General features: G+C 40.1%; 1 protein-coding gene across 10 annotated transcripts in view; it reads left to right on the top strand.

Annotated features, from left to right (window-relative positions):
* ADAMTS6 (ADAM metallopeptidase with thrombospondin type 1 motif 6) overlaps positions 1–25025 on the top strand; it is a 331685-nt gene extending 306660 nt beyond the window's left edge. For 8 of the 10 annotated variants that reach the window (XM_024247310.3, XM_063724116.1, XM_054556407.2 and 5 more), the window contains 3 exons: positions 5191–5367; positions 9081–9237; positions 21824–25025. In XM_024247310.3, coding sequence (XP_024103078.2) covers positions 5191–5367; positions 9081–9237; positions 21824–21933 — 444 coding nt within the window. In that variant the 3' untranslated portion in view covers positions 21934–25025. Of the gene's footprint in view, positions 1–5190; positions 5368–7955; positions 8084–9080; positions 9238–21823 lie in introns of those variants that run through there. The other 2 variants (XR_010139960.1, XR_010139961.1) reach the window with 2 other exon arrangements.
* The last annotated feature ends 1160 nt before the right edge of the window (positions 25026–26185 follow it).

The following is a 26185-nucleotide window of genomic DNA, read 5'->3' as shown; positions in this document are numbered from 1 at the left end:
CTTATTTTTCCTCCCTCTAGTTGATGAAATGTCAGGGTTAAGGGATAGCCAATTGGACTAAAATACAAGTGCCACTCCAGTTATTCAGCAGAGTGCCCAGTAAAGGTCCACCACAATACCACCACACATCTGCTTAGGGATGAACAAGAGCCGACTGATTGATAAGCTCTTGAAACTTCTTAAGCTCACTGCATCCCTTCAGGTCCTCAAGGAAGCTAAGTTTCCTCCCTGTCGTGAGAGACACGAAGTGAACTTAGCGTTGGAAGATGGAGGCTGGATGGCCCTCAGGGACTGACCTGCAAGGTGCTGGACTTGGGATATAGCAGAGAGAGCTTGGCACGACTTATTACTCCAGGCTGTAGAATCCTGGAAGAGAGCTACCATGCAGCCCACGCCTGGTCGACTGGAGGACCACCTTAGTGGAAAGGGGACAGTCTGGGCCTCTGGCCTGCCGTGTGCACAAGCATAATAATTGCTTTTGTTTAACGTGCAGATGGAATATTTTATCCATTCCAACCAGGCATTTGCATCTTGGTATCCTGTTTTAATTGCCAAAGTTTAAGTCTTTAACTTTTATGATCCTCTAGTAAGATGAATGTATGATTTTAGGAAATTACAAAAACTGGTGGGGGCAGTCCATCCTTGCTCTTTAGCGGTCCACAGAACGTTGGACCAACTACGGCATAAAAGCTCTACCTTGGGGGGCAAGAATCCTGGCTGACACTGGGGTCTTTATTGAAATTTCCCCGGATTAAATGGTCCTAATTTACTAATGCCCAGTCTGAGGAGAGTCAGGAGGGACAGAGGTACTTTTCTGAAGTAGAAAGCTGTCTTTGACTTGGCAGGTCCCCACAAGGTATAACAAGGCAAGCATTAAATGCAATAGTTTGAGGCGAAATTGACTTGGTTATGTTAATAACTAGATGGTCAGCAATAGAGCGAGGGAAGAAGAGTAATAGAATAGATGAAAGAGTTAAATTTTTCTTAGCTTTAGTTTGGTAGGTTTTTTCCCTGGGACTATGGCCAATGACTCTGGAGGTGGGGGCGCTCTGACTCTGGTGTGATGAGTCCATCCCTTTTCCGCTCTACGAATGGCAGTCTCAGTGGTTAACAGCACAAGGTAGGGTCCTTCCCAGGCTGGCTCGAGTTTTTCTTCTTTCCACCCTTTGATGAGAAGGTGATCTTCAGGCTGGTGCTGGTTTACTGGAAATTCTAGGGGTGGTACCCATGCTAAAAGACTTTTAGTTTTGAGGGAAAGGAAAGTGGAAGATAAACTAAGTATATAATTTCTAAGAAATTGACCTTTTGTTTTAAATGTGGGGACATCAGCAGCGGACTTTATAGTTCTCAGTGCCTTTCTACTGAGAAATTTCCTTTAGCACCTATTTTTATTAGTTTTTAGACCAAAGAAGCCAAACACCATTTTATATCTGACAATGCTTCCTGTATGATTTTTATACCAGATAAGCTAAATTTCACCTTTATATTACTGTGCTATTAATGTTAAACTTAGTTTTAATAAACTTTGTAGACATTTATTCAATTTTTAATGTCAGACCATAAGGTAAGATTTTTATAGACTCTTTTTAACCTTTTATAATCTTTGTTAAAGAGCAGGTTAGTGCTTTAAGAAAAACCCATTGTGTTTTTACTTTAATGTCCAGTTCACAGAAAAACTGGATGATACCCCTTTAACTTTAGCCAATATGTTTACATACAGAATTTTCCTTACAATTAACGTTTTAAAACTTGCTTAAATCTTCAAAACGATACATATTTTTTAACCTTTTAATGTAGGTAAAAATTTACATTCTTATGCCTCCTTATAATCCTTTTACCAAAGGTATATTTTACTTTCCTTATACACCTTGCACATAAACTGTTTTGTTTTACATTCAGGAGGCCTAGTTACTTTTAAATTATACAACATTTCTTGCATAAATTCTTTTTTTTAATAACATTTTTTTCTTTCACGACTTTCACAGACAATTTTTCGACATGCCTCAACTTTCTGACTTATTACAAACATTTCTTTCTTTAAACAACCAGTTAATTTATTTCAGGACAAGAATTTCCCATATAACACTCCTTTTACATAAATTCTGCCCTCCCCCCCCCCTTTTTTCCCTTTTTTTTTCGAAGATGATAACCATTCTTTTCCAAAGCGAACTTCTTTTATGTCTGTGGACTAGACTGTCTAAGGCCACGGATTAGAAGTTACTATAATACATGTTACACTGTTAACTTTTAGCCAACTTTACTTTTGTTGAAAACCTTGTTAAGTTTTGGATTTCAATTATCCTTTGCTATTAATAAGACCTTGTTCAGCCCAAATTAACTTAGAACTGGTATAGATGGTTTTTTTTTTTCTTTCAATTACCTGGGAGGAACCATCGATTGTCCTGTCCTGAAGGGAGTTCCTCCTAGGTCTGGTCAGACCTTTGTATGGTAATTAAGATTTAGATCCCCTGTTAGGAAACCTGCTGAGTTAAGGGAATTTTCAGTGGTTAATGTTAAATCATCCTTTTTTTTTTCCTTAGGATACTTCTGAACTGGTGAGATGTGCTCACAATGAGGTTTCCTCTAAAAGTTTTTTTTTTTACTTTTTTCTGTTAGCAAAGCAGTTGCCTACAGATTGAATGCTTCTGGGCCATCCACAGGTTACTGGGTTAAGGATTTTTGATAGGAAGGCCTCAGTGCTTTTGGGAATACGCCCTTGTTTACACTGACAACAAAGTGGTATTAGAGTGTTACAGGATTACGGAGAATATCTTTAATTATCAATTATAGGTTTTAAATTTACCTTGGCTTTTAAAGGAATAGGGTACACTGTTTTTTTTTCTTAACTACTTGTGTATTTCTCTTTCTTTCTTTCTCTCTTTGACTTTCTGTCTCTCTCTTTTTGACTTTGCTTTTGCCTCTGCCTCTTCTTGCCTCTCTGCCTCTTTCTCTCTCTCTCCTTGACTCCCTCTTTGTCTGTCTCTTCCTCTCCCTCTCTTTGCCTGTTTTTCTCTCTCTTTTCTCCTCTGTCTCTCTCTGCTGGTCTTTCCTTGCCCCTGCCAGCCACTTATGCTGCTGTTCTGTCAACCACTGGTGGGGGGTTGTGGGGTCTAAAACCAGCTGTAACCAAGGGTCTATGTATGGGAATTGGTCTGGGTGCCCTGGCTTACAGGTTACCTTGTGCCATACCTTTGAAACAAGGGACCTGTCCAGGCTTCCTTCTGATGGCCAACCCACCTCTAATGCTGGCCAGTCTATTTCACACAAAGTTCTCAGTTTTCCTGGTGTCATAGTAACACCATAATCTCCCTTAAATCCTTTCTTGAAATTTTTCAACATAGTTGCTAGTGGGGTGGGCTTACTTTGTGCCCGACCCATGCTTCTTCGAGACAAAACACCATGCTCACACCACAAAACAAAGAACGAGTAAAAAGGGCACACACACACACTTTTACAGTTTACACCAAACCCAGAATCAAAACCAAAATCAAGAGTATCCAGAAATCCAAGCCAGGTCAAAACCAAAACCAAAGTATCAAGCAATCCAAGTCAAGTCAAAAACAAAAACCAAAGTACCAGTACAGGCAGACCGTGGGTGATCAGGCCACGCTTCCCCTCAAATGGAGTGGGCAAGTTCCGAAGACTAGTCTTACCAAGTTTCAGATGTCCAGACTCCAAGTGCCAGTTCCTTCCCGGTGTTCAGCCACTGCATTGATCCTCCACGGGGGCCTGCCACGTGCTCCTCTGGCGAGGCGTTCCACCAGGCCAATTGCCTACCCAGGAGTGCTCTCAGGATCCGCATCGCTCAAGCTGGCTGGAGTGCCCCATAGGGATGCTCCACAGGGCAGGCCTAAGCTGCCTAAGGGGCTGCCTCGACCATCTGACTGTCCATTAATCACCTTGCTTCCTGGTCAGGGAACCAAGAAATGTAGCAGAACAAGCCGCAGACAAAACCCCTCAGACACGGAGTTAAAGAAGGAAGGGCTTTATTCGGCCAGGAGCTTCGGCAAGACTCACGTCTCCAACAGCTGAGCTCCTATTTCATTCATTTTTATATCTCTCCAGTCTAGTGTAGTTCCTGTAGGAGATCTGGAAATGTTTCTCGCATGAAAGGTATATATACAGTGCTTCCAGATGTTGCAGGTAAAGTCCTCACTTGATTGAGGGGAAGTATAGGTTTTTGTTTTTGTTTTTTTTGAGACGGAATCTTGCTCTGTCTATAGGCTGGAGTGCAATGGCGCAATCTCGGCTCACTGCAACCTCCGCCTCCTGGTTCAAGCACTTCTCCTGCCTCAGCCTCCCAAGTAGCTGGGGCTACAGACACACACCACCACACTCAGCTAATTTTTGTATTTTTAGTAGAGACAGGGTTTCACCATGTTGGCCAGGATGGTCTTGATCTCTTGACCTCATGATCTGCCCACCTCGGCCTCCCAGAGGTGTAAGCTGCTGTGCCCAGCCTGAATTACATATTTTAAGGAAGGGTCCAGACATACAGGGGAGAAAGCTGGAAGACTCAAGTCAGCTACCATGTTAAATAGGTGACTTCTAGAAACACCTGGAGATGAGGTACATAAGATTTGTGACATAGGGAAAAACATCCTTCCCTCAGTATGAAGAACAAACAGACCCAATTCTAAAGAACAACTTCCCTAGATTTGTAACTGATGGACAGGGAAAAGTCCAGAGATTTTCTGTGCAAGAAATCTTCACCTGTGACCGAGTATTCTTAGTGACCCGACATAAGAATAGTTTATCTAAATCAACCCTGAACTTGCTTCACAGAGACAAGTTCTTTTGGTCTACTAATAACATACAAATTCCTTTTAGAAGACTACGCCCACCAAGTAGGAAACGAAGGTTTCCACATTCCAAAAATTAGCAGAATCTTATCGCAGCTGACGAGGCTAAGGATAGAGAGGAATAGAGGAATCAACCTATCCCCAATAGAGCAAGAAAATGAGTTAGCCAAGAAAAGCAAATGTTGGATTTAGCTCTTCAAGACCTTAAGAAAAAGATAAAAGTACCTCTGCTTAAAAACTTTAAAGAACTTTGTATCTGAGAGACTTTGCCTAGAACTTAGTATATGTGTATATTCTATACTGAAACACATTTACGTGAAGAAAGACTTTCCTCAAATTTTCCTGTCTTTAAACTGTCGTGATTCATTACTATTTGTTTTATTTCCAGTGTACTCCAAAATGTGGTCCAGGATTCAAGCATCGGATTGTTCTGTGCAAGAGCAGTGACCTTTCTAAGACATTCCCAGCTACACAATGTCCAGAGGAAAGCAAACCTCCTGTCCGCATCCGCTGCAGTTTGGGCCGCTGCCCTCCTCCTCGCTGGGTCACAGGAGACTGGGGCCAGGTAAGGCGTTTGTACTGTGGGCTCCTGCTAAAATAGCACCTTGAGACACAAACCTGAGGTTCCTTGTGTGGTCATTGTAAGGGCTTGAGAGATGAGTAAGAATTAACACGTAGAAGTCTGAGGCATGAGTGTGAAACAGTGCACAAACCACAGCCGCCACATGTGGACACATACAGAGTGAGCTAGTGATTCTCCCACACCCACACACTTCCCACTTCAGATTCTATACTTCAGATCCATTGTAGGTTAAAATTAAAAGAGAAATAGAATAACCGATAGAGATTTGAACAAGCTACCAAAACTTTGGATTTTAGTCCCAGCTCTCAACTGAAAAGGAACAAATCTGTTAACACCAGTGTCTTCATTTTCCCACTTGCAAAATAGAGATAATTACTCTTTTTTTTTTTTTTTTTTTTGAGACGGAGTCTCGCTCCGTCGCTCAGGCTGGAGTGCAGTGGCGCGATCTCGGCTCACTGCAAGCTCCGCCTCCTGGGTTCATGCCATTCTCCTGCCTCAGCCTCCCGAGTAGCTGGGACTACAGGTGCCCGCCACTATGCCCAGCTAATTTTTTGTATCTTTAGTAGAGACGGGGATTCACCATCTTAGCCAGGATGGTCTCGATCTCCTGACCTCGTGATCTGCCTGCCTCGGCCTCCCAAAGTGCTGGGATTACAGGCATGAGCCACCGCACTCAACCAAGAAAATTACTCTTAAACTCACAAAAAAGTTGTGGGGTTTTTAATTAGTTTGATGATGTGATTGACAATCCTTGAAATATTATTAATACTTATTCATGAATTGATTTGTTTTTATCTGATGGACGCTATGAATTGGGAAACCAGTATATAGGAATTTTGGTATGTATTTTTATATTAGACTCATTTCCACCTTAAGTTCCAGTTCTTATTTTTTCTTTTTTCTGTCTTATCTACTTTTAAATTGTGTTATCTTTCTGTAGGCCACCTTAAATTCTATAAAAACAAGTCGGTTCTCAGCACAATATTAAAATTTTGTGAAGTAATATGTTAATTAGCTAGATTTAGTCACTCCACAGTGGGTATATGCTTCAAAACATCATATCATACATGATAAACAGACATAATTTTATTTTCCAATTAAAAAAATTCTTAATAAAAAAGACCAAGTTGGTATACTTAGATAGAAGGAAAATTAAGTATTGTTCTTCTAAATGTCAAAGAAGAAATCTATTAGGTTACATTAAAAAATAATGCCCCAGAAAGTAAATATCTAACCATAATCAATGCCCTTATCCTGTAGTTTCATAACTGACCTGTAGCAAGTCATTTTCTAATATTTGAGACTCAAATAAATCATAATGGCATATTGTGATTTATGCCAGCATGATTTTGTTTGTGCTCTGGGTCTGCCTTTACTTATTAAAAATGGCATTTCATATAAGTAGTTGCCAAAACTCTGGCCAAAATTCAATATTTCCAGAGTACAGTAACATCTAGACACCTCTTTTGTTTCATTTTGGAGAGGGCAAAGATTTTCAGTACCCATGAAGGGAATTAAGTATACTTGCTCTGTGCTCTGCACTTTGAGGAGACAAAAGAAATATAATCATAAAATAAGTAATGCTTGGCTTCTCTATAGCAGTATTTAGTTTAATTTACAAAATGCTCAAGTAGAATACACATGACAGTGTTAAGCACTGTATACAGTTAAGTGTCAAATTATGTTTCACTATAGAAGTGTGACAGCTTCACAACACATGATTGATATGATGCTATTAAAGAATCAGAGCAGACATGCTACATGATTTTTATTTTAAACCAGGCAGGCATTTCCTTCTCTATATTCTTTGCTGCAGTCTACTGTATAAAAGTCAGTTGAAAGTTTTTGTGTTTTAGTAATTTTGCTGAATTTACCATTGTCAATTTGAGATTATTCTTTTAAATGTTGTTAAGTCCTTTTCTTCCCATTTACAATTTCAACTCAGTTTCCTAAAATTCAAAATAACCAGTGAAAATACATTTTCAAAGATGCTTTAATATATTTTATAGTACATTTATTTGTCATCCTGTATGAAAACTTTTTTTTTTTTTTTGAGACAGAGTCTTGCTCTGTCACCCAGGCTGGAGTGCAGTGGCACAGTCTCGGCTCACTGCAAGCTCCACCTCCTGGGTTCACGCCATTCTCCTGCCTCAGCCTCCCAAGTAGCTGGGACTGCAGGCGCCCACCACTATGCCCAGCTAATTTTTTTGTATTTTTAGTAGAGACAGGGTTTCACCATGTTAGCCAGGATGGTCTCGATCTCCTGACCTCGTGATCTGCCTGCCTCGGCCTCCCAAAGTGCTGGGATTACAAGTGTGAGCCACCGCGCCTGGCCAAAAATATATATATTTTTAAGGCTCGTCATGAATATCCTTACAAGTCCTGTGGGTGCTTTCAGAGTTTTTGCAAACAAATCCAACAGGGCTTCAATGTGTTGACTCTGTAAACATCACCATTCCCTGTGTTGGCACCAGTTACTTCCTCATGCCTTTGATTCCAAATTTCATAGGCTTTCTGGTATTCTCGATGGCAGGCCCATAGATTAACCCAGCTTCATTCTTCACCCTCAGCAGCTGATCAGTCCCAAATGAAACTAAGCCTCTTGGACAGTAACTTCAGTCCTGAAGTGACTGAATCCCAGAGTAGATGCAAAAGGAGAGGGAGACACGCTCATTTGAGAACACAGACTACTTCTCAGGTTTGTGTGGCTGGCAATCCCTTAGAAAACCTGAGGGACTTATTTAAGCTCTTTTTTTTTTTTAAATGACCCCATCACCAGGCTCCACGGCTGTCACTGCTATTATATTGAACTAATAGTTTAATCACATACAGGACACTCCAATAAGCCATCAGGTTATTTACCTGCACACCTATAATAAATAGGGAGCAATAGTGATTTCCTAGCCCTACAATCTCTCATTATTCTACTTCATCACAAGGATTTTCTCATGACACTCCTGCTAGAGTTCACCAGCCTTGCTGGGAATTGTTGGAGTGATAGCAAGAAATCTCTATGTATTATCTTCTGGGAAGTATATTGAGTCTATTTGCTAGGGTAATAACATGATCTTTGACTTTCCAAACCAGTTTGATAGTAGAATGACCTAATCATACACCTCTCAAAAATGAACCACATGTGGGCTTTAAAAGTTAATATTGTGGCCAGGCACGATGGCTCACACCTGTAATCCCAGCACTTTGGGAGGCAGAGGCGGGCAGATCATGAGGTCAGGAGATGGAGACCATCCTGGCTAAGATGGTGAAACCCCGTCTCTACTAAAAATACAAAAAATTAGCCAGATGTGGTGGCAGGTGCCTGTAGTCCCAGCTACTCGGGAGGCTGAGGCAGGAGAATGGCGTGAACCCGGGAGGCAGAGCTTGCAGTGGGCTGAGATTGCGCCACTGCACTCCAGCCTGAGCAATAGAGCGAGACTCCGTCTCAAAAAAAAAAAAGTTAATATTGTGGCTGGGCATGGTGGCTCATGCCTGTAATCCCAGCACTTTGGGAGGCCAAGGCAGGAGGATTGCTTGAGGTCAGGAGTTTGATACCAGCCTGGCCAACATAGCAAGACGCTGTGTCTCAAAAGAAAAAAAAAAAGTTCATATTGTGTTGTATTTGAAATGACATAGTGTATTTTTTACCTCCTGAAAATTGTTGAGATTAATGTTTTGTTTCTTTGTGTCTTTGGATTTAGTGTTCTGCTCAGTGTGGCCTTGGACAGCAGATGAGAACTGTGCAGTGTCTCTCCTACACCGGACAGGCATCTAGTGACTGTCCAGAAACCGTTCGGCCTCCATCAATGCAGCAGTGTGAAAGCAAATGTGACAGTACCCCCATTTCTAATACTGAAGGTGAGTTTTTCCATGGAGGAGGGGCCTGTAGTCTCTAATGACCCACCTTTACTGTTCCCAGGGTTTGAAGAGCACAATAAACCCACTACTGTAGTGTAGTTTGAGTAGAGCATTTGTGAAAGCTGCTTATATGCAGACAGCAATCAGGAAACCAAAGTTTTTTCCTGACTTTTTAAGTAACTTTATGACCTTGTTAAGTCACTTAACCTCTCTGGAGCTAAGTTTATCTATAAAATAAGAAATTGGAGTAGATAATCTCTAAGATCATATCCAGCCGTGTATTCTGTTTGATTTATAGTAGGACTTTAGAGCTGTTTCCTAATGAACTACTCTTGAAGTGCAAACTTCTGTTTCTTTTTGGATATGACAGTGGATCTCTATCATTCTGAAGATTTAAATTCATTCTTGTTATACATATAATGAAAGCATATGTTTGAAACTACTTGCATTTTAAATGCTAATTTTCTTATCGTAGAAAAGTAGAAAAATAATTATGTAGCTGTTTATAAAGGAGGACAAAGGTCTTTGTGCTCTGGAATTTCTCTTTCTGTGTTTTATTCATTGGGAAATCCCTTTATTAACAGCAGATGCCCCACCCCCCGGCCACAATCGTGACTTTTTAAAATCTGTTATTTAAATGAAAGTAATTTCTTTATTCATTTAGCCATTCATTAGGAATTGCTTGAATGCTACTATGTGCGAGTCACTATGACAGAAATTATCAGGAATGTGAAGACAAAGATGGCGTAGTGCAGAAGTTTAGACTGCCTTCTCACATGAAAATACAGGAGGGTCAAATATATGCACATGAACAACAGCTGAAGCCACAAATTTAAATTATAAGGCCCTGAAAAAAACCTATCATTAATATATAGTCAAATAATTTGTTAATATTTTTCAAGTGAAAACTATATGTTTATAAACATCTTCAAGAGAGATCTCTTTCTTTTGATCAACTCTGTCTAATTCAAAGGATTCTTAAAAATTATACTCACTATTTAAAAGTGTTTTCTTGGGAATTTTGTTTTAAGAAAGTGATCTTGTATGACAAGATCCAGACACCTTGCATCTTTGCAAATGGTCAGTTTTTTTATACTTAAACCTCAACACAATGCACTTATTATACACATAATTTACCCTTTCAAAAATGTATAACCCTATGCTACATTAATTAAAAATCACGGCTTTAAATTTTGCAGAATCTCTGGCTTTACTGCTACTTCTTTTTTGTTCCTTTAGATTCTGGAAATCTAGCTTTCCCTCTCTTGAGAAGGGCTCAAAATCCATAACAAACAAAAGTATTTTTCTTGGAAAAAAATTGTCTTTTAAATTATCTTTAAAAAAAAATCTCTCAGCTGGGTGCAGTGGCTCACATCTGTAATCTCAGCACTTTGGGAGGGTTGAGGTGGGAGGATCACTTGAGCCCAGGAATTCAAGACCATGCTGGGCAACATAGTGAGACATTGTCTCTACAAAAAATAAAAAAGTTAGCTAGGCATGGTGGTATGTGCCTGTAGTCATAGCTCCTTGGGAGGCTGAGGCAGGAGGATCACTTGAACTCAGGAAGTTGAGGCTGCAGTGAGCCCTGATCATGCCACTGCACTCCAGCCAGGGCAACAGACTGAGACTCTGTCTCAGAAAAACACCCCCAAAACAAAACAGAACAAAATCTGTCTTCTGTAAGACTCCAGCAAATAATTTCTTTTATCCATTGTAAGTTAGCAATAGATCACATGAGTTTGGGGTTCTCTTTTTCTTTCAGAATTGGAAGATACAAGGTTAAGGTAGGAGACAGGATATAACTATCATATTAAATTGTTCCATGTTGGGTATTATGTTAGGCCCTTTATATATATTATCTGTCTTATATATCTCACATACACAAATAGATCTCTCTCTGCAAGTGTGTGTGGGTGTGTGTGTGTAGTATCTTATATAATCCTGACAACAAGCTTCTAAGAGTTGGTATTATTAATGAGGAAAGTGAGGCACAGGGGAAGATAGTGATTTGCCTAATTTAAAGATTAGGAAGTAGTAGAGTCAGGATCTGAACCCACATTTGGTAGGGTCCAAGTACCTGTCCATTTCAACTATATTTACATGCTATTCTTAATTTAGTCTTTAAAGTAGGGTATTTTGACATAAAAGCAAGAGTTTCTGATTTTGAAGTAAAACATTTCTGGCATGACTGTCAGCCTAATTCAATAGATTAAGCCTAAGTCATTGCTGAAAGAACTGCCTTTTGACATGCCTAAAACAATATGTCTGTGGGAGTTATGCTCATAGCTTCATTTCAGACAATTTTAATAATTTCTCCAAAATCTTCTCTATAATGCATAATCATTATAGATAAACTTTGCAGTTTATGTTTAATAAGTTTCAAAACTATTTTCAGAGTAGGCAGAATATCATTTGTACCTGTGCTAATTTCTGCCTTAAGGGAATTGTCTTAAAATGGATATGTGTTAATTTGAGGTTTCTTGGGTTATTTGGAGAAACACCTCATGGTTATTTCATCTACCTGGCTAAATCGCTTTTTATTAATATTATTCTAAAGTAAGCAGTAAAAACAATATATTTAGACTTCTCAGTAAAGGAGGAAATTTTTAGGAAATTATTAATCCTGCAAAGTATGACTCATGTTAGAATCATTATTATCTAAACCTGTCAACTCATTTAAAAGAAAGAAGATAACTCTCTTTACAAAATTAGATTTAAAGTACAAATGATACGTCTGTCATAACTTGTTTTGTGTTCTCTTTAATTTCCCAATAGCATATATGGAATGCATTTAAATATCTGAAACTATTTGTTCATTTAATCAGCAGCTAATTATTGAATGCTTTCTGTGGCCAGCCTCTGCTATTTATTATGGAAAATTTAAATATATTTATAAGTTCATAGTCTTTCAGGGCAAATACTTAAATGAAAATTTTTTTAATTCAAAAAAATTTAAGAAAGGAAGGTGAAATGTGTTGTGTGGAGCAGTTTACACAAGTGCTCAAATGAAGGACCAATGACTTAACATTATCCATCAAGGCAGGCTTCATAGACTAAGTAATCAGTAAGCCATCTATGTAACACATAGTTGGAAAAACCCAGTGTGTACCTTGGGAAAAGTGAGTAAAATATTATGAGCTGAATTACAAGTTTTCATCCATAGAGATATGGAATGGACAGATAACATAGATTTCAAAAGAGACAAGGAGGCTGGGCACGGTGGCTCACACCTGCAATCTCAACATTTTGGGAGGCCAAGGGGAGAGGATTGCTTGATCCCAGGAGTTTGACACCAGCCTGGGCAACATAGGGAGACTCCTTCTCTACAAAAAATTTAGTAACTAGCTGGGTATGGTGGCACGCCTCTGTAGTCCAGCTACTTGGGAGGCTTAGGTAGGAGGATCACTTGAGTTTGGGAGGTCGAGGTTGCAGTGAGCCATGATCACTCCATTGCACGCCAGCCTGGGTGACAGAGTGAGACTCTGTCTCAAAATAAATAAATAAATAAAAAGAGAGAAGAGGTTCTAGTGTGAAAATAATGCAAACGTGGTCCGTTATGGTTTGTAGGAGGCAGATGAAGGAAGAAAAGAGGCCGAGCGTGGTGGCTCACGCCTATAATCCCAGCACTTTGGGAGGCTGAGGTGGGCGGATCACCTGAGATCAGGAGTTCAAGACCAGCCTGACCAACATGGTGAAACCCCATCTCTACTAAAAATACAAAATTATCCGGGCATGGTGGCACATGCCTGTAATCCCAGCTACTTGGGAGGCTGAGGCAGGAGAATCGCTTGAACCTGGGAGGCAGAGGTTGCAGTGAGCTGAGATCACGCCATTGCACTCCAGCCTGGGCAACAAGAGCGAAACTCTGTCTCAAAAAAAAAAAAAAAAAATGGAGGAAAGAAATGCCTTTTAGCAAGGAAAAGTTAAGAAGAAAGTTGGAGGCCGGGCACGGTGGCTCACGCCTGTAATCCCAGCACTTTGGGAGGCCGAGGCGGGTGGATCACGAGGTGAGGAGATTGAGACCATCCTGGCTAACATGGTGAAACCCCGTCTCTACTAAAAACAAAAAATTAGCCGGGCGTGGTGGCGGGCGCCTATAGTCCCAGCTACACGGGAGGCTGAGGCCGGAGAATGGCGTGAACCCGGGAGGCAGAGCTTGCAGTAAGCCGAGATTGCGCCACTGCACTCCAGCCTGAGTGACAAAGCAAGACTCTGTCTCAAAAAAAAAAAAAAAAAAAGAAAGTTGGAGAAGGAGCGGTTTCTGGTTAATGCAGGAGACTGGAAGAGGTGGAAGAGGATCCCCTTTCCTCCAGCACAGTCAAATTCCCATGACTCATAGTATGAGGCTACTGAAAAACCACTTCAGCCCTACCCCAAGACAGGGCAGGATTTGGGGAGACGTACTGGGATCTAAAATAATCTTTCAGTTGAATCTCTATGAATTAAATGGGCCACAGATAGAATGTTGAGAATTGTTTTGACTATCAAGGTTTAGGTAATGGTCTCCCTCCTATCAGTATTTCATTATGAAAAAAATTAGGAGTTTCAAACATATAGCAAAGCTGAAAGAATTTTACAATGAACATCCACCATCTAGATTATATTACTTTTAATGGCAAAAACTGAAATTACTTTTGCACCAAACCATAGCATTATCATTGACTGAACACGCTTTTTCATATATGTGCATATATCCGCCTGTCCATTCCTCAAGCTTACGATTTTTTAAATAACATCCTACATTCATCCAATCATTAATTTATTTACTTAGCAAACATACTTACCATGTGCTAGGAACCAAGACTATGAACGCAATACAACAGGTTCCCTGTTCTCAAAGGTTTAGTAGGATTGGCAACATACAAATAATTTTGACAATATGAGCAGTACTGTTCCAGGCGTGGGAAGAAGTGACCATGAGTGCACAGAGGAGCAGGTAATCAGCAGAAGCATCACAGAGAAGGCAAGCTGAGCTGGACATGGAAGGTAGGAAACAGTTTACCCAGAAGACATTGAAATGCGGGGCATTCCTGACAGAGGACAAGTGTGTGCAGTCACAGGGGCATAGAGGCAGTTCACTATCGCTGCGGTGGGTTGGCAGATGAGCAGGCAGTGCAGATGAGGCTACAGAGAGAGAGGCAGGGACTTGGTTTTGGAGACTCCACATGTAGTGGAAGGAAGCTAGGACTCTATCTTTGGGTTATAGGGAACAAGTGAAAAAAAACTGGGGCATGATATGCTCAGGATGACAGAAGGGTAATGGAGCAGAGGGAGGGCAGCCTTGTGTGGGAGTAGAATGAGAAAGAATTTTTCTAAGAGTCCAGGCAAGAGAGGAGGGAGGCGTGAACTAAGGCAGATATTGTAGGGATTAAAAGGAGAGTGATGAACTGGGGGAAAAATAATAAAATGAAAGGAGAATAAAAAGAGCCTGATGAACAATTAGACATGGAGATGAGAGATATGGAGGCGTTCAGGATGACTCCCACATTTCAGATTTAGGAAACTGTGTACCATCATTAATCATGAAGGAATTCAGGCATCTGTAGGGAAATTAAACACATTAGTCCTCTGAAGCTTTAATAAGATAATGGAATTTGAATAAGATTAAAAAATAAAATAAATGGAGAGAGATTGAAGAAATGGAGGGAGGTCAAGGAACAAATGATAACAAGGGAATCAGAAGAAGGGTTTCAAAAAATTAAAATAGCAAGAGGGAAATGGGAGGAAGAAGAAGGGAGATACAATTTGCTGTGTTCAACATCTGCTTTAGTTTTTTGTTTCTGAAAGCCTTTGGCAAAGGGTTAAAACATTATAGGCGTGATCTTGACAGACTGCCACTGATGAGGGTAACACTATGTTGCTGCTAAAAGTGAATTAAAGACACCCTGGGTATCAGTACATTTGCAATACTACTCAGAGTAATTTTTTAAAGTACATATGTCAGTTGGGACTAACTTACTCAAGCTCACCTGAAATTCTATCCAAAATGCCATTTTATTCATCTTTCATGCAGTTTCAAGTTCCCTTGTAGTTTATATAGTGAGTCTTTTCAGCTTCTCAAAAGCACAAGGAACTCTGTCACAGAGTATTTATTGCTGACAGGTCATGATTCATGGTGTGCCATGGGCTGGTAACCAATCCAGGAAAGGTGTGGTTAGTATACAATTGTTTACCAGCCCAGGATGTCTAATGGTGGCTTTGGTGGCTCTCAGACTCCCTCATGTAAATAGCTCTGGGAAAGCTTAGGCAGCTCCAGAAATCTCAAACCGAAAATTTTGGTCAAACTAGCTACTGCATTTGGGTTTTAATGTGGAACCTGATGTATTAATATCAGCCAAGGAACGATAAAGGTCATTTGAAGACTTTGGTTTCAAAGAGGTGAGGAAGGCCAGTTTTTTTCTTTACCACTTCAAAGAGTTCATAATTCACTTAGCATGCAAGTTCGCATTCCTGGCTGTCTGGTCTGGAGGGAACCCTGGATTTGGGTTGAGATTATACCACCTCCAGGTTGAATGTGGGTGGCATCCAGGGAATAAGACTAAATAAAAAGAAACTTGAGAAAGCGAAGAGAGAAAGGAACGGTCTAGTCTACGGGAAATTGAAATCAGTGTAAAGTTCGGTAGCCGATATCATCTTGCTTCAAAGATAAAAACAAGCTGGTGGACTGTTCTGTTACAATGAATAATGTTAGGTTCCCAAGCAAAAGTTGCCATTTCATCCTTTTCTAGTCTGAATATGTAAAATGTCAAGGGATCAAGTACAACTTTATTAGGAGAAGGACACTGAATTCACATTCCCCACCCCAACTCCTGTGCCACGCATGCACAGCCTTTGCTATCTCACTTCTCATCAGGTTCTGCATTTCCACGGGCAGTTTGTCAGAAGCACAGCTGTTTGTACTTTTTAAATCCAAAAGATAGACCTTTAGGTGCTTAACTCATAACTCTTCACTTACTGTGTTCTTCTTCTGAACCACATAAGGAGTTTACAGGAACAGAGGGCATGCATTCTCCAAAGAGAGATGCTGATGGTCCAACCTGGTCATGAAGGATATCTCCCAACTCCAGTGAGACAAGTAGGCAAGCTTTGTAACACTCAATGACATAAATGCAAAAGCCCTGCATTTGAGGACTTGGTCTTGTATTTCTTGGACCAAATCAAGCCTTCAAAGTCACAATTAATCTGAATCTAATTGCATTCTAAATTCATAAACCTCTATTCAGTATATTTTGAAAGCATGTCTTTTAGGTCAGAGTTTTGAAAGATTAATGTAAAGCACCTGGGGAAAAACTCATTGGGACATCAATGTTAAGTAGATTCATGTGTTGCCTATGAAACAGGTTGTGTAATTTTATCATTCAACTCTACCAAAACCCAGATTACCAATGAGAACCACTCCAGCATGCCTGGCAAATTACTTCAGATTCTAATAATGGATCCAGTTCACATTGCAGGGCCTAGGGGCTGGCTTTCAGCCCTTGATGTCTTCCCAAGTCTCCCTGAGAATTTGGGAATTCTCCTTAAAGTCATTCCCACCAGAAGTCTCTAGTCCTGGGTAAAGTGTAACTTTTCTTTCAGGGGTGGAGTGGGGTGTAAAAAGAGGAGAGAATAATTAGGTTTACAAAATGTTAACTAGAAACCACATGATAAGGACCTCTTACCTTTCCGATATCCTCACAGGAAAAGAGTAGAAAGGGTGTCTTGTCATTCTTCTCCTAGGAGAGTACTTAGCTGGTACATGATGATAGTCGAAGAGAAAATAAGCCTCCTTCATCTTAAAATCCTTGACCCACTGGCTCAGATTCCACTACTTAGAAAGCAGTAAGTAGATAGATATAAGTGTGTTTGCATGAAGAAAATATGACAGTAAAGCTCAAACCTTCAAAACAAATTAACTACAGAGTGATTATAATACCAAAAAAAACTCAAACTAAGTAATTCTTTTTAATGGATCTCTTAGTATTATTTATTTGTACATTATGCACTACTTGGGTATAGAGGAATTTTGAATTTTTAAACATTTTAAGTATCAGCTAGAAATCAATGCCAACTGTAAATCATTCAGAAATTAAAACAGAACATTTGTTATTGTTTTAATTTCAATGGGATGTGTGATTTAACTTATATACAACTTTTCCAGAGTATTTTTGTTGTTGTTGTTGGGTTTTTTTTGGTGTTTTTTGTTTTTTTTGTTTGTTTGTTTTGTTTTGTTTTGTTTTTTTGTGTGTTTTTTTTAAACAATAGTAAGTTGTACTGCTCAAGGGTAGAAGAGAAAAGGCTTTCATAATTTCACTGGGCTTTAAGGATGAGGCAGATTAATGAAATAAGTTTTATAATTAAGGCCTCTCAATGACATCAGCATAATTTCAATGAGCACAGCAAATCAGTCCTCTCTAGCTAAGCTAAAAGTGGTAGATGGGTTGAATGCCCCAATATAATTTAAAACTGGTACTAATATTTTGAAGATTACATTCAGTTTTCTGTAATAATGGGGCTTTAAAACTTCTTGGTGTGTCTAAAATCACCTTTTCACTTGTGTACTTTTACAAAATTTGAGGAGGAATATATAGTGACAGAAAGTATAAAGGGATAATTCAGGCTATTCTAGATAATTCAGATGCCATTCTGGAAACCTCCTTTTAAAAAACATAGATCCCCTTCTCCAAGGTGGAACAGCAAACTCTTAAAGAAATGAAACCTCACTGTGATGCTCCAAGTTGAGTTATCAGTGGTGTCAGCCAAGAATACAGAGTCAGAGACAGGTAGAAACTTCTTGCATTTAGATGCTAAGAATATTGTTGAAATAGAGTGGCTCTGGAGTCAGATAAACCTGTTCTTAGACCAACTAGCTATGTGACCCAGCATGAGTTTCATAATCTTTTTGAGCTTATGTTTTGCTGTCTATATAAAGCTGACATTTTATATACGGTCATGGACTGTATAATGATGTTTTGGTCAACAACAGACTACATATACAAAGGTGGTCCCATAAGATTATAATATTATATTTTTACTGGATCTTTTCTATGTTGAGCTATATTTACATACACAAATACTTACCATTGTGTTCCAACTGCCTACAATATTCAGTACAGTAATATGCTGTGCAGGTTTGTAGCCCAGGAGCAATAGGCTATACCATGTAGCCTAGGTGTACAATAGGCTATACCATCTAGGTTTGTGAAAGTACACTCTATGATGTTTGCACGTTGACAAAATCACCTAACAATGCATTTCTCAGAGAATATCCCCATCATTGAGCAACACATGACTGAACTTAAAAGGATTAACATATATATATATAAAATATATGTTTATGTTGTGCCTTACACAAATGATATGCTTGATAAATTATAATTTTTAATGCTGTCACTACTAAATTAAGGTCTTGTGGAGTTAAAAGAGAATAAAAGATGAGTCGTGGTTGGTGAATAGATTTTCATCAAATCTAAAGATGTAATGAACTGAGTCTTCTAGTCAGGCCAGTTCCTAGAAGGCAAAACCAAGAAGTAGGAACTGGATCTTCCATACAGCCTAGGAATCTCCATATTAATGTTTGAGTCCTGAAGTCTCCAGATCTCCCGCCGGTCTTTCCCCACTCCTGCCCTCATCATAATTTTCTTGCTTTCTGTTTAATAGCTTTCTGATATTTTGCTTAAACGCATAAATGTGTAACCCTTTCTGAGACTATATTTATTTTGGCAGGGATCCCAGAGAAATAATACATGATGGTTGTTCTCAGAGGCAGATGTTTTGCTGTTAATAATGAGAACTAATGAACAATGCTTACTCTTGAGCCAGGTGCCATGGCATATGCATTATCTGCATTACCTCATGCAAACCTCACAACATCCTATGAGCAGACCTTATCATAGTCTTTATTTTGGAGATGAAGAATCTGAGATTTAGAAAGGTGAAGTAACTTGGCAGAGGACAATCAACTCCTAGAAGAGGCAGAGCCAGAATTCACCCCCAGGCCCACCTGAATCCAGATCTCCTGCCCCTAACTACTGGGTTGTGTTGCCGCTACAGGCAACTCAGGGGACACTCATAATCCCAACGTCCCTAAGCTCGATCCTGTTCCCAGAACCTACTGACTTCCTGCTTTCAATCAAGTTAAGTGGGAACTAACTTAACAAGGGTATTGCGAAGTTCAGAAAGGAACATCCTGATAGCTGGCCTCCAGCCTGCGCACAGGCTAGATACTGCTCTGAACAAAAGGCTGTGTTCTGGGCCTCTGCATGTAGAGAAGAGTCTTATTTCTAGCACTCATCTAAGGAACAGAATCCCTGACTATTCATATTTGGGTTTTTTGTTTGTTTGTTTTTTGAGACGGAGTCTAGCTCTGTCACCCAGGCTGGAGTGAAGTAGCACAATCTCAGCTCACTGCAAACTCTGCCTCCCGGGTTCAAGTGATTCTTGTGCCTCAGCCTCCTGAGTAGCTGGGACTACAGGTGCATGCCACCACACCTGGCTAATTTTTGTATTTTTAGTAGAAATGGGGTTTCACCATGTTGGCCAGGCTGGTCTCGTACTCCTGACCTCAGGTGATCCACCCACCTCAGCCTCCCAAAGTGCTGAGATTACAAATGTGAGCCACTGTGCCCGGCCAACTATTTATAATAGCCTTAATGGGTGGGTGGGTAGGCAGGTGAAGGGAGAAGCAATTTATGAATATTCTATTTCGTTCATTATGTATTATAATTTAAATTGGTGAATTTACTTATAATTTGCTCAACTCAGAGTTTTCTTGGTCCAGCTACTCTTCTAAAAATGGAGTAGTAAATCTAATGAAGTTGTTCCCCAGGAAATACTCCACTTTGTTTTGTCTTCAAACTGACTCGTGTCTTTAGGGCAGTATTTTCTCAGTAGTAGTTCAAATATTGCATCCTCATTGAGATATTTGGAGTGTAACTCCTTGCTTCCTTTCTGTCAGGCAATAAAGATACTAAGAACTAATAATTGTAATAATAATAGCAATTCAGTATCCTACACTTATCCCATACTTCCTGTGTTCCAGGCACTGCTCTAGTTGATGTTCATAAGGATACACGTGTAGTCTTACATGTTACACGTGAGTGTGGGTTCTCTAATCATTTCTGTTTTACAGATGAGAAAACTTAAGCACAAAGAGGTTAAGTGATTTGTCCTTCTTCTACCTTCTTCCAGCTAAAACTTAAATTTACTGAGAATCCTGGTGTGAAAAGTTTTAATTCATATTTCTAGCTATTAATCTTTTTGTAAGTCAAATGTTGAGTAAGGGAGCTGGGTGGTGGCAGAGATGTTTTCAGTGGATTTGGGAGTTCCAGTTTCAAATTTTAAGACTTTCACCAAAGGAGCCTTTAAAAATTGAGAACAGTAAGATTGTTATCTTAATCTTCAATAATAAGAACTGGGAACTTTTCCATTTCTTTGTACTTAGTTTTCCATGTTTATCATATGGCTCATATGATAAACTACAATGTATCTGATCTCTTAGAACTTCAGTGGGTTTTTGAAGCCAGGAAAAAACAAGCAAACAAAAACTGTAACACTGAACATTACCCACTGCCCAGCCTGATTCCTAATTACCTTCAACAATTTACCCAGGATGCTTCAGTATAACTACCTGGAAAAATGAGGGTGGAACTTTGGTTGTAGCAGGCATGTGAAAATTTCATTACTAAGTTTACAGAGTATCCTAAAATCTCCAAATAAAAGTGACCAGAATACTGGAAAAGAATATTATTGCTAGCAGTGGGGTTGTATGGAGCCAGGGGGAGTTCCGAGAATCAAAGGCCCATATCCCTTTCTCTACACTGGACCCTCATCCCACCTTCTGCAACCAGCCTCAAGGGGAGATGGAGAAAGAATCATTTATTCACCTTCTGGCTGCAAGAACTGCAGACTGCAACTGTGGCAGTTCTAGCACTGAGGAGAAAATACACATAGGAAAAAAGAAGACCATGTCTCACTTCCAAATTAAAAAAAGACATTTCTACATGTTTCCATAACCCACAGACTGTTGCCATTTGAGGCCAACCCCTCAAAGCTTTCTTCTTTGTCTAGTGTAGTTGCTGAATCTAGGCCACTCTCAGCAATCCTTTTCATTCACCCAGGCCCATCCCCACGCCTCACAGATGCAGAGATTCTCTGGAGACATGTGTACTTTGGTATCAAACAATGCAACTCATGTTTGATTTTGGATAGCCTTGCACTGTTGAATAAAATAACCCTTGAGAAAGAAGCAATAAAAGCGCTGTAAGAAAAATGACTCATGTTTCCAAGCTGTCTAAAATGATCACTTATCCTAGCAAATGGTAATTCTTTCAAGACACAGTGGGCATACACCATACTTATAAAAATCTGGAAGGAAAGCCTTGCAAACATTTTTTAAAAATTGTGTTAAAATATATCAAAAGAATGTTTCTAGTAGACTGTACCAGGCAGGGTATGCTTAAAAACAAAAACAAAAACCACATGGAGGTCGAAGCCAAGGTGGATTGGCCCAAAGGGGGTCCTTGCTGAACATGCAGGCACATCGGCTTGTTTATGTACTTGTTTATGTGCCTCTAATTGTTTTCCATTTTCTGCCCCCATTCGTTAGAGTGCAAAGATGTGAATAAAGTGGCTTATTGCCCACTGGTGCTGAAGTTCAAGTTCTGCAGCCGAGCATACTTCAGACAGATGTGTTGTAAGACCTGCCAAGGACACTGACCCACAGAAAGCCAGAGAGAGTGCCTTGTCATTTCATCATGGAAATGCATCCATCAAAGAGAGCCACCCAGAGGAAGAGGATTGATGTCCTTGCAAATGCATTACCCTGTGGAAAACGTAACCACTGGTCAGCCCTAGCTGACAAAATTTCAATATTATTTTAACTTCTGTGAAGTGGGATTTATTGATCCAAAGTGCTGGACACGGTATTAGGAGGGAATGCCAGATTGGAGAGATCCAAACAACACAGGGAGACTTGCTTACTGTGGAGCGTTTGTGTTCTTTCGAGTAAATCCAATAGCCTGTTTACCTCCTTGGACCATTAAGATAATTTTTATTATGGACTTAGCAATGACACTGAATCCATTTGTATTTAAAACTGTTTAAAATGTAGCTGTTATGACTTGGTCAACTATGGAAGTGAAGAAGGTTCAGAATTCTTAAGTCATAGCTTAAAAATATTTACTGTACTTTATCTCACTACAACAGCACCACAATTTAAATTATAAAACGGGCTTTGAACTATAATTTAAGGAGCAATTATAAATCAAAAGTAATGAAAGTTTGTATTATTTTTCTTCATTCCACTTAATTTCCTTAGGAATAATCCCCCGGTTCTGAACACTGCTGTGAGCCATATATAAAACGATATTAAACTGAACAATAATGAGGGACATAGTTTAAAGCAGTGCATCAGTTACTGCAGCTGTGCAAGTCTATAAACTCAGTGCTGAAAGACTGTGGCCAACTTGCCATTGTGCAAGTAAAGCTGAGATTTCCATTAAAACTTTAAGAGAAAAACATTTCAATTTCATGCAGAAACCAGACCTGGGGTATGGTAGAGACCAAAGGACCAGGCCCTTTGCTGCCACCACACAGGATGCCTTAGTTCTTATTTGAGTCCCCCCAACTCACTTGTGTTTACATCCTCTCCAGCCACAGCACGGCTTCTGCCCTTTGGATTGCTGCACGTGTGTTGAGCTTACTGAGATGATACCATGCAAAAGATAGACTGGCTCGGTAACCAGGCAGACCCTTTTGCAGTTTGTTGACAATTACGATGAGTTCCAGATGTCCCTTCTTTGATATGGTAGAAGGGCATTTATTTATATGAGAGCAAATGTGTGTGTGTGTGCGGGCGCTTTTAAGTGTGTGGATAGATGAGTGTGCTTGCACATAGTGTGCTATTTCTGTGAGTTTTAAAGTAGGCAAGGGATAATAACCAAAGAAGAAAATTTCATGAAGACTAGACATCATAAAGCATAATTTTAATAGTCACTCAACCAAGTATTTTTTATTTTTTATGGATACTCTGAATGGCAATTAAATGTGAAACCCAGTTTCTTGGGCAGGTCAAATTCTGGAATCACATCCACCTAAATTAAAATGACTAGCTCGTATTTTCCCTATCTTCAAGTTTCACATCCTGCTCATCAAAAGACTCGACAGCAAGACTTAGAATGAAAAAGGGTACTTGTTTATATTAATATTTTTTACTTGAACACGTGTAGCTTGCAGCAGGTTCTTGATGAATGTGCTTTGTGTCCAAAATGCCTCCCCATTGTACACAGGTGTACACCATGCATGCACCAACACCTAAAACTCAAAACTAAATGGCTATTTTGTAAGGTTAATACTTTCAGTTAAACAGCATGTTTGACTTGATTCCATCATGGTGCTCTTAAATTACATGTCAGTGCATCACATATGTCATGATCTAATGCAGATGACTAGGCTTCTTCCAAAAGGAAGACAGACCCTCAGACACCAAAAGCCAATCTAAACTCCCAGGTTTGCTGTGGACAATCAGCATGGAATGTTTTCTGCACTCTCAGTCATGACCATCTGTATCTTGTTACCTGCTTGCTCTCTCAACACCACAGTTCTCAACCCTGAGCCTTCCAGAGAGAGCTATTGATGATACAAGAGGAATCACCAGGGCCCGGATCTAAGATGCCCTTAGAAGACCAGCCCAAGTGCCATCTTAGCCATTCAGTGAAGGGCAAACAGCCCATGGGCAGCATGTCCCGAGCACTGAATTCCCTTGGGCTTTTCAAAGAACAGTTAACTTGGTGCTAATGTGCCCTGGTGAAATAAATAAAAGATGGGTGGTTTCTGTGGCATTTTAGGCATCGGTTTGCAATCCAGATCTGATTTTCTCCAACATAAATATCAGCTCATGTTCTTATTTCAAAAAGATTTCTTATTACCGACTAAAAGCTATTTTTTACCTCACCTGGAAACTACCATTGTGAGGGCCATCCCCCAGGCACTGCACAGCACCTTGGCTGATGCTGGAAGAGGAGGGCAGCCAGCGTCACTTCCAGGATGTGCCCCAGCACTGAGAACAAAATGCAGGCACCCCCCGGGGCAGCATCAGAGTGCCTTTCTAGAGGGAGCCAAGCACAGAATGTAACAGGATGAAACAGTTTCAAGTAAGCCTTGAATTGAAACCTGAGTAGGTTAAAACAATTCTATTTCATAGCACATCACAATACTGCTGCTACTCTGTAGCCACCCCCATGGCTACATGATGCCCTATTCCTAAATAATAACAATAGGATTGTCAGTGGAGGCTGGGCCACCGTGGCAGACCTTCCAAAAGTAGTGAGCTACATAGACTACTTAGGGAACCCCAGGGAAACTGGTACCCTACACCTGGGAGCAGTATCTGCCACTGGGATAAAGGCCTACTAAAAAAGGAAACGTAAATGTACCCTAATGATTAAACCCCGTGAGATATATATGATTTCCAAATAGTCCATTTCATTAGGAACTTTTTTGTTTGAATGAATGTCACATAGGTATCCTCAGTAACACAGAACGAAATTACCTTTGTATTATTGTGATTAGTTGTTGCTTATTATTTTATACTCAGTAATAATGTGGTACACTGTTAATTTTTTTGCTTTTGTAAATTATATTCTAATTTATTGCCATGTTTCCTAACACTTGTCCTACATTCATTCTCCTGCTTGTAATGAAAATGAAAAAATCATTGTAACACTTGATGGAGTGAAATTCCACGCCAGGCACAGAATTTTTTTGACATAGATAATTTAGTAAAATAAAAATTCAGCTTATAATAATGATACAGATTGAAGTTCTCTATTCCCTGAAAAGTCTGTGTTAAACTGGTAGTACCAGGAATGAATTCCCTTGGGATACCACACCTACATTATTCAAATTATCCAAGTAGTATCTCGGTTGGGATGATTTGCTGTATCCTTATTACCCTCCTCAGAGATTGCATCTATTTCTGTGTGTTTTAGTCCTATCTAAATGCAAGAGTGTCAGGTATTACTGGTGGGGCTACATCCCCAGTCATCATCAGCCACTCTTCTAAGGCCCGAAAGGAAGTCCAGACTGGCCACTGCCACACCCCCTCAACTGCTAGTGCACAACTCTTTTTCCTTTCCTTTTTTTTTTTTTTTTTTGAGACGGAGTCTTACTCTGTCGCCCAGGCTGGAATGCAGTGGTGCGATCTCGGCTCACTGCAAGCTCCGCCTCCCGGGTTCACGCCATTCTCCTGCCTCAGCCTGCCGAGTAGCTGGGACTACAGGCGCCTGCCACCACGCCTGGCTAATTTTTTGTGTTTTTAGTAGAGATGGGGTTTCACCGTATTAGCCAGGATGGTCTCGATCTCCTGATCTCCTGATCTGCCCGCCTCGGCCTCCCAAAGTGCTGGGATTACAGGTGTGAGCCACCGCGCCCGGCCCTGCTCTCCTTTTCTTGCCTTCCGTGTAAATTATTTAGTATATTAGAGTATGCAAGATAGTTCACTGTGCCAAGGTCACTAAACCAAATAATTCATACTTGAGGGATTTTTCTAGTCAGGGCAAAGAAGCATGATGAGCTCACTTTCTAACTTTAGCATTTCCTTTTGGGCTGAAGATGAACTAATGGCTTAGTCTTTGCTGTAGTCTTTGCTGAGTTGAGGAATACAGTGATATGCAAAGGAACTCAGAAAAAAATTTGAATATGAAGGTGACCCTCTTGCATGCTTAGCTACTTGAGTACTTCATTTTCTTTTTCTTTTACTTTCTTTCTTTTCTTTTCTTTTCTTTTTTTAGATGGAGTCTCACTCTGTCACCAGGCTGGAGTACAGTGGCGCGATCTTGGCTCACTGCAACCTCTGCCTCCCGGGTTCAAGCGATTCTCCTGCCTCAGCCTCCTGAGTAGCTGGGACTACAGGCGCACGCCACCACGCCCAGCTAGTTTTTGTATTTTTAGTAGAGATGAGGCTTCACCA

This window comes from Pongo abelii, chromosome 4 (genome assembly GCF_028885655.2).
Source record: "Pongo abelii isolate AG06213 chromosome 4, NHGRI_mPonAbe1-v2.0_pri, whole genome shotgun sequence".
Taxonomy (NCBI): Eukaryota; Metazoa; Chordata; class Mammalia; order Primates; family Hominidae; genus Pongo; species Pongo abelii.
The sequence above is the reverse complement of the archived record's forward strand: the minus strand, read 5'-3'. Positions and strand labels throughout refer to the sequence as shown.